The sequence below is a fragment of the Marmota monax genome, unplaced genomic scaffold (genome assembly GCF_021218885.2).
Source record: "Marmota monax isolate L192 unplaced genomic scaffold, Marmota_monax_Labrador192_F-V1.1 WCK01_AAM20220418_F8-fsc00007, whole genome shotgun sequence".
In the NCBI taxonomy this organism is placed as follows: domain Eukaryota; kingdom Metazoa; phylum Chordata; class Mammalia; order Rodentia; family Sciuridae; genus Marmota; species Marmota monax.
This window is the reverse complement of record NW_026692781.1, coordinates 17447962-17457388: the sequence shown is the minus strand read 5'-3', so window position 1 is coordinate 17457388 and position 9427 is coordinate 17447962. Positions and strand designations below refer to the sequence as shown.

The following is a 9427-nucleotide window of genomic DNA, read 5'->3' as shown; positions in this document are numbered from 1 at the left end:
CCTTTAGGTGAATGACTATTGGAGGCCGTTGTTTTGCCATTCCCATTCCTCCGGTTTCAGCCCAGGCCTCCGGGTAGGAACTAAGCCAATAGTCCATGTCTCTCATAGATACCAAGGGTTTGTCAAAGAGTTTATATTTGTCTTCCAATTTGAAAGTCAATACATGTAAGGGAGTCTGGTTTGGCCCCGTAATGGAGGCGCTCCCATCTTTAAAATAAATTTGGGCTCTCAATTTAGTCAATAAGTCTCTTCCCAGCAGTGGATATGGACAGTCAGGCACATGCAGAAACGAATGGGAAACCTTACCTGTGGCAAGGTGTACTTCTCTTTTGGTGGTCCATCGGTAAGGTTTGCTCCCAGTGGCGCCTTGGACCCACGTCGTTTTGTGGCTCATGGGTCCTGGTGTCTGTGTCAGCACCGAGTGTTGGGCTCCTGTATCCACTAGGAAGGTCACAGGTTGCCCCCCTACTTGGAGAGTTACCCGGGGCTCAGGGGGGAGCTCCTGGCCCTGACTCCCCTAATCTTCATCTAATGCTAGCAGTTGGGAGGTCCGATTTGGACCTCTTCTGGAGTTGGGGGGTCTCTTTGGGCAGTCTTTTACCCAGTGTCCTTTTTCCTTGAAGTAGGCACATTGGTCTCGGTCTACACGGGGTCTGCTTCGTTCCCTGTCCTTGCTTACCTTGTCTCCCTGATGTCCTGCCTGAACTACAGTGGCCAATATTTTACTTAGTTCCCTGTTACGCCTCCGGTCTCTTTCTCTCTCTCTCTTATCTGATTCCTCTCTAAGTTTAAGGTCTCGTTCTTCCTGCATTTTTCTAATCCTGTCTTCTCATTCTTCTGGAGTTTCTCTTTTGTTATATATCTTTTCGGCTTCCTTAAGTAAGTCTGCTAGAGAAAAATCTTGTAAGTTATCTAATCTCTGCAATTTAGTCCTGATATCTGGGGCGGACTGCCAAATGAAAGCCATGGAAACGTTCCCTTTTTGGTCCTCACTATCAGGATCAAAGGGAGTAAACCTCCGATAAGCTTCTTTTAATCTTCCTAGGAATGCTGTCGGGGTTTCTTCTGCCCTTTGGGTAGTCTGTCTTACCTGAGCCAAATTGGTGGGCCGTCGCCCTGCTGCATGGAGACCCGCTATGAGTAACTGGCGATAGAGACGTAGGTGGTCCCTACCTGCTTCAGTTGTATAGTCCCAGTTTGGCCAGATTAAAGGAAAAGCTTCGTTAATCAAATTTGGGAGTTGGGTGGGACGCCTGTCGTCCCCTGGCACATTTTTGCGAGCTTCCAAAAGAACTTTTTGTTTCTCCTCTGAAGTGAGGAGTATCTGCAGGAGCTGCTGGCAATCATCCCATGTTGGCTGGTGAGTTACTAGGATAGACTCAATCAAAGAGGTTAGAGCTATAGGGTCTTTAGTAAAAGAAGGGTTATGGGTTTTCCAGTTATAGAGGTCAGAGGCGGAAAAAGGCCAATACTGATATTGGCCGTTGGGGCCCCCCGTGTGTCGCAGGGGGAGAACTCTGGAGGTGTCTCCTGAGGCGGTGTGATCCCGGCGTCCCCGGAGCCATCCCACCATGGGAGATGGATCCGGGGGAGCACTGGCAGTCGGGCCTTCCTGGTTTTCGTCCTCGGAGGATGGGTGATCAGGTTCAGGGGCTTGTAAGGGTTGGGGCTGATAGGGAGGAGGCTCATCAGTCAGCAAGTCAATCAGAGCTGAGTCCTCTGGTGGCAGAACTTTCTTTGGTCTTGTCCCTGTTTTAACCAAGGTCTCGGATTTGTTAAGAACAGGGTAAAGATGAGAGGTTTGGGGAGGAGGAAGCGGAATGAGGGGAGCAGAGGGTTCAAGGGGAGAACGGAGAGGGAGCTTGGGTGGAGAGAAGGGAGCGACCCAAGGGGGTGGGTTGGAGGCTAAGTCCTCCCAGGTAATAATGTAGGGTATCTGGTCGGGGTGTCCATGAGGACTGTGGGTGAAGATTCGGGTTTTCACCTGTAAGATAAGATCAATGTTAAAAGTCCCTTCTGCTGGTCAGCCAGTGTTGAATGTTGGCCACTCTGAAGTACAGAGAGTCTTCCATTTTTTCTTCTTGACTGTCACGGACAGGTTGTCTGCTCGACCCTGAACGTCTTGCCAATGGTCTAGAGTCAGGCTCAAAGGGGTTGTTAGTGATTGTCCCATGTTACTTTCAGAGAGGAAATAGAGAGACAGACACAAAGACACAAAAACGAAACCAAAAAGTGAGATCGCTGCGCGGCTTCGGTGGAAACCGAAAAAATCAGATGGCCTGGGAGAAGTTCGAACTTCTCCGTCGCCTACAAAGACAGTGTATCCCTCAGAAACACTGGGGGCCCCAAAGAAATGGACCCCTCTGATCCCTGGGACGTCTCCCAGGGTGGCAGGAGAGAAGTCCGTGTTCGTCAACTCCTTCTCAAACTGCCTCAGAATACTAGATGACTACAGAACTGCCTCAGAATACTGGATGACTATGCCTAGGATCATATAGTCTTACAGACTCTGCGCGGAACAAAGAACAGATAGCCAACAGGACAGCAAGACAGAAAGTTCGAGCTGGCCAGCTTACCTCCCAGTGATGTCGGGTGTCCTCCGGATAGGGATCAGGATCGGAACCGGGATCTTGGATCTCGGTGGAACCTCCAAAATGAAAGATCCACAGATCCCAAACCTGGAATGAACCACGCGAGACACTGGCTGCAAAAAGCAGGAGGCGTTTATTGCTACACAGGCGCCTGCGGGTGCTCAGCGAAACCTCAGCCGGAGCTTCGGTGAACTGGCACACCGGGCTTTGGGGTACAGATCTTTTATAGGGAACAAGTGGGTTAGCTCTTAGCATAGCACAGCAACAGTCTTTCTATTGGTCCCTCTGAATCCAGCAGTTGGGTCACCTAGGGGGTAAACTTGTTTTTCAACTTTTTGTTCTCGGAAAAACCATAAAGTTGCACCTGTCCTTTCAGTTCCTGTTTTTCTCCTGTTTTGCTCAAGTTTGCCCTTAGGGTTATCTATTTGGAACATCTTGTGGTAGCATTGTGCAGAACTCGAAAGGCTACGTGCTGCTGGAGGGGTTTTGACATGGGGGTTGTGTAAGGGAGCATCTTGCAGCTTCAGGGCACAGGGGTTAGATTTCCTGATGTTGGGCCTGGGGCCTTGGGGCCCTTCAATGGAAGCATTTTCTTGCTCATATTTTAATACCATAGATCTAATAATGAACTCAGAACATTATACTTCTTGTTCTTCATTGCCTTAGGTCTTATTTTAAATTGTATATTCAGGGAATGCAGTATTTTAATGTATGTCTATCACCATCTTTATTCTTTTGCCATTTTGTCTTTCCTAAAAATGTTTGTCCCCACAAAAGGAAGGTCTATATATATATTTATTCTCTTCACTTGTTAGAGTATGTTGTTGGTTGTCAAAATATGTAGGGCTTTGGGCTGTGTGTGAATTAGTATATTCATAGCATGAAAAAGCATTAGAATCTCAACCATGTAAAAATGTATGCTCAGTTGTATTATACACAAAAGACATAAAAGGACACATCAAACTGTAAACTCTTTGTAAGTGATATATGTTTTTTGCTTCTTGTGTATCTCAAGTTTTCTACAATGCATATATTAACCCTTATGTTTGAGGGAAATGTCATATTTTAAAATAAGAGTATATTAACTTTTTTTGTTTAGGAAGAGAAGGAGAAGGAGAAGGAGAAAAGAAAAAGAAAATCATGCAAGAGTCACTGTTTCCAGGTTATTCTGAATGACATACCATTATCAAATATAATTACTTCCACTTGCATACCTATTGCTGAAGTTTAAAATGTTCAGGTTCTTACAGCATGTTCCTATTCAAAATTAATGTAGTTTTCTAGTTAAATAGAGTGAAAGAAACCATTCTGGCACTTAAGAAAGTCAAAATCAAAAATTATAAAAAGGCTAAAATAAAAACATAGCTGTTACTTGATAACAAAGCAAATTTATACACATTAACATATACTGTAAAATAATATTTTGTTGTACCAGGGTGATAAAACCATATTCAGTTATCAAAATTAAAAAAAAGGAAATCAAAAACTCCTAGAACCTAACTTGATGGAAAACTCAATAGCTTAAATCCCAAACATTACAGGATTCCTTCATTTATTCCCATCCACATGGCCTTCACTGTCCCGGGAGATTCTGGTGAACTAAGCAGGCACATGTATTCATGTAAAGGAATTGGTTATGGGAAATAAGAAAGAGTTGAGAGTTGGATGTGGGGGTCTCTGAACTGATATTTCAAACTAAAACTCTCAAGATATTCAACCTTCCCAAAATATTTGGAACATTTTTGTCAATCACCACAGATTTCTAGTCTGAAAAGCAAAACATCATTATATAATTTCACTTTGTAAAATGACTCAAGATTGGAAAATCAGAAACTATTGGTGATTTTCTCAGTATCCTGTAAGCAACAATGAATATACTGTCATCCTATTATTTATAAGTAATCTGAATTTCAAACTGTAAAATATAGCATCAAACTTATTATTGGAGGTCCGGGGCAGTTAATAAAAATCTATTTGCCAACATTGTATATGACATGATCCATTGCATAAGGATTCTACAGATACATAGTTAAAAAGGATAAAACTTAAAGAGTTAGATTCTTGATTTTTGTAATAAAGAATCTCTTTTTTTCCTTTACTTTTCAAGTAAAACTTAGGTATTATTTTTTTAAGCATCATATTTGCCCTAAAATAGTTTAATTTCTATTTTTTTTTTTTACCTTCCAAGTCTTTGAACATTTGTTTAGTTAACTGTATTAGATGAATGAGAATTCAACACAAATGTACAATGGTATCTACCTTTACCTGAAGTTAATTATCTTAGAACTTTAAGTAAGTAATCACATACCACTAAAGTAAGTTATTGTATGGTCTATATGATTTTTGTGAGAATCACCTAATCTGTACTCCTTATGACTAAATAGAACCACCACAATAAATGCTAATTAAGAGACAGCAACTTCAGGAGCTATCAAAAAAAAGAATTTTCAGCCTCCATATTTGCAGACTTCTCCAGAGCAATATTGTCCATCAAAATTCTCAGCACGTGATCACTTTTTAAGACCCCAAAAGATGCAGAAGTTGCTGGAGTCATTAAAAGTGCTTTATCTCTTAAACCTACTTTCCTTTACACACACTAAATCTCTTTGAAATAAATCAAACTCTATTTTCTAAAGTGGCGTTTCAACCAACAATGCATTTGACTCTACTTTTTTTCACCCCTTTCTTATTTTGAAAGCTATTAAAGCATTAGAAACTATAATTCCATCAGTACTAAAGTCTGGATCTAAAAGTTTTTCTATAACAAAAAAAAATGAGGGAGACAGATAGAGTAAATAACTTGAAATTTGATCACCTGAGCAATACTAAAAAGAAATAGTATGTAGGTCACACACTCATTTAAAATGCTAGCGATTATAGTATTTCTGTGTGAACAGACACATGACTCTTAACACTCAATATTTGCAGCTTCAACTCAAACATCAACAATATTTCTCAGACTAATTAGCTATATAAGTGGTGATTGTTCTCCAATTAAAGAAACTTGGTTATTATCACCCAAATTACTCCAAAGGGGCTTTTAAAAATTTGATGTATCAAATAAACTTATGTTTTCTGCAGTTTCAATTTCCTCCTTCTCTGCTGATGAGAGACAAGGGAGCAATAAGCCTTCAAATTGTGTATTTACTAAAATTACCTTGAACAATACAAATCCGATTGACTTCTGATAATCACTCATTTTATCATGTCCATGCCTTCTGTCATGGCTCATTTTGATAATGAACAATAGATTTCTTAAATCCAATCATTGTATTTTGATGATGGTATACTAGCACCCGTAGTGCTCTTTAAATGCTGAGTTCCAGGATAAATGGTCTTTGCTTGTTTATGCAGCCAGGCTTCTATTGATTTTCTTAGACATAACATAAATGACAGAAAATGAGTATGCAAACTTGAAACCCAGAGTACAGTAATAGAAGGAAGATATTGTTCTGAGGCAGAATCATATATCTTAAAATAAGCCATCATTTTTAAAACTTGTTCCCCTTCTCCTACAGGGAAAACCACCGTCATTAATTTTGACCCAACTTCTCTCTCATTTATATCAATAAATCCATGACAAGCTTAAAAACTTTTTCTACCTTTATTGTCTGACAAAGACAACCCACTGTGAGAAATAATGGTGCTCATAAATGAGAGGCAAAGAAGCAATAACAGTTTCATTTACAGATCATTAAACAAGAAACCCGCTCTGAGAAAAGATCTCTACTTAAGGCTCTGGACTAGGAAGGCATATTTCTAACGGGTAAATTAGTGGAAATACCTCGCCATGCCTTCCACAAGAAAATCTGAAGAAGAGTTCCCATTACAAACATAATCATCGACAATGTTCACCAGATACCAAGTTACTAGGCAGCCAGATTATGCTTTAGAAGGGTACTCAAGTATTGTCATTAAATAATAAAACATCTGTTAAAATCATTATAGGTGGATCATTTCCTTGAATATCTCATTTTCTGATGCATAAAAATATGCATGAGTGTGTGCTCACACCTGCATGCACACTTCCTAAAGAAACTGGTTACAGAAATAAAAAGGGAGAGTTCTCAAAATATGTGCCTACTCTTTCTGATGCCAAATGCAAATAAATTATGTTTTTTTATAAACTAATTCTGAAACAGAGCCACACCTACCAATGATTTTCACTGTCATATTTCTTCCATAGCCTTCTTGCTTAGGAAATATCAGATTGTCATAATTTTGTCTATTTTTCTTGATTTTCCCCCAAATCCCATTCTTCATACACTCTTTCCCATTTCAATAAATAACAAATCCATTTTACTAATAACTTTCTATAGACAAATTTGCCTCTTTCATACTTTAAGAGTAGATCATATAGCCTATATACTGTACCTGGTAACTTTGGCTTGACATCTTTTGGGGGGATTTATCCATGTTGGCAAGTATCAAAATTTTCTTCCTTTTTACTTCCAAATAGTTTTCCATTATATGGTAACTCCAGTTAGGGATTTTTAAAAATAAAGTTGACACAAACATTCTTCTGCAAGTCATCTTTGTAAAGACAAGTTTTCTTTTCTCTGAGGTATATATAATCTAGGTGTGAAATGGCTGGTATGACAGTTGTCAATTCCTTTATCACTCAGCTCCAAATCCCAAATCCATTCTTTACTTCCAGGTCTGCAATAATATGGCTGGACCCTGCACGTTTCTTTTCTTTCTTTCCCCCTTGGTAACTGGCATGAAGTTTGTAAGTAGAATACACTTTAAAAGGGGAGCAGTTGTTCTTCTAAGCTCCAGTGTGGGCCTCTCCTCAAAATCCTACTAGGCACAGACTAGGCTTTTGCAGCACCCAGTGGCAGTGGCATCTAACCCTTTCTTGTGGACAGCTTTTCCGTGCACTCTCCTGGATAGCTTTAGAGCATAGTTTCAAAACAGGGAAGCTTTCTGGAGATGGTCATCCCGTGGGGATGGACTCTGCAAGCATATTACCATCCCGTGAATAGTGTTATGCTCTTCAGTAGAGCATAACACTTACCTGTTATGCTCTTCAGAAGAGCATAACATCTTACCTGGACTGGCAGGGTATGGGGGTCTTTTCTGGGTGCTTTGTCCCGGCCTGAGGGTATGGATTATTCTTTGTATCTATTAGTGTTCCTTAGAATTTTTTCATCTCTTATTAGTTGAACCCTATTAACGCAAACCTTGTTCATACTTCATACTAATATTTTCCTTTAAAATTATCGCATGATTTCAGTCTCCTGATTAGACTGATATAGCTGGGTTACAAAGGAAATACATACTTAGTTTTAATAGCAACTGCAAAACAGTTTTACAAAAACATTGTACAGATGTGTCCACCCATTAGCAATGAAAGAGTGTTCTGATTGTTCTACCTTCACATCAATACTTGCGGTGGCCATGTTTTAACATCATGATAATGAATATAGTAGTCAGCTTGCCATTTACTGTAGTGATTACCTGAAGTAATCAACTTGTAAAGAATAAAAGTTCATTTTGGCTCACAGTTTCAGTCTGAGGTTGGCTGCCCCACTGCTTTTGGGACTGTGGTAAGACATTATGACATCATGTTGGGTAGTCTGTGCTGAAGAAAAATGGTTCATTCACCTCACGGCAGGGAAACAAAAGAAGAGAAAGTGGAAGTGGCAAGGGTCCAAATATCACTTTCAAGTGCATTCCTCCAGTAATCAGAAAATCTCCCACTAGGCCCTCCCCTTAAAATGTCCATCACCTCCCAATAGCATCAACTTGAAGACTGGCCTTAAACACATTAGAGGACATTTACAACCCAAACCATAGCAGCAGGTGCCTATTAGGGTCTCACTATGGATTTAATTTCATTTCTCATATGACTTATATGCTTGGTGACTATCTTTATTTGTGAAGAGTATCAAAAACTTCTGTCCATTTTTACTTAAGCTGTCCTCGATCATTGAATATCAAGATACCTTGAAATATTCTGGATACAATTTTAAAGCTGTACTATTTACTTCTTTCAATTTGTCATGAACCTATTTATTTTTTTTAGAGAGAGAGAGAAAGAGAGAGAGAGGGGGAGAATTTTAACATTTATTTTTTTAGTTTTCGGTGGACACAACATCTTTGTTTGTATGTGGTGCTGAGGATTGAACCCAGGCTGCACACATGCCAGGCGAGCGTGCTACCGCTTGAGCCACATCCCCAGCCCAACCTATTTATTTTTTAAGTATGTCTTCCTATGAGCAGAATTTCTAATTATCATGAAGTCTAATGTGCTTTTCTTCTGTGTTTATCAGTGTGTGTGCGTTTGTATCATAATGAATTTTTCCCCATCCTAAGATTATGAGATATTATCCCATAGTTTCTTCTAGGAACCTTATGATTTTAGTTTTTATATATAGGCACAACTCTGTAGTAAGTCAGTTTTTCATCATGGTGACAAAATACCTGGCAGAAACTATTTAAAAAGAGGAAAAGTTTATTTTGCCTCACAGTTTCAGAGGTTTTAGTCCGTGGCCTGCCTGGTATCATTGTTTCTGGGCCTGTAGTGAGGCAGAATATCATGGTGGAACTTTATGGCACAGCATACATGATAGCCTCATGGTGTCCAGAAGCAGAGAGAGAGAATAGAGATCAGGGACAAAGTATACCCTTCCTGGATGTGTTAGCTTTACATTGTCAAGACCAAAAGCCTGACAAGGACAACTTACAGAGGAAAAGTTTATTTTGGGCTGATGGCTTCAGAGGTTCAGACGGGAAAGCTGTTCAGCTATGACAGCCAGAAAGCAGAGAAGGAGAACAAGAAGACAGGGACAAAATATAAACCATGTCCCCAGGGATCTACTTTCTCCAGTCAT

At 39.9% G+C, this 9427-nt stretch overlaps 1 protein-coding gene across 1 annotated transcript in view; it reads right to left on the bottom strand.

The window, feature by feature from the left end:
• Positions 1-829: 829 nt before the first annotated feature.
• LOC124094639 (uncharacterized) overlaps positions 830-9427 on the bottom strand; it is a 60027-nt gene continuing 51429 nt past the window's right edge. The window contains exons 3-4 of the mRNA XM_046447551.1: positions 2577-2678; positions 830-1984 (exon numbers count right to left, since the gene is read on the bottom strand). Coding sequence (XP_046303507.1) covers positions 830-1984; positions 2577-2678 — 1257 coding nt within the window. The remainder of the gene's footprint in view (positions 1985-2576; positions 2679-9427) is intronic.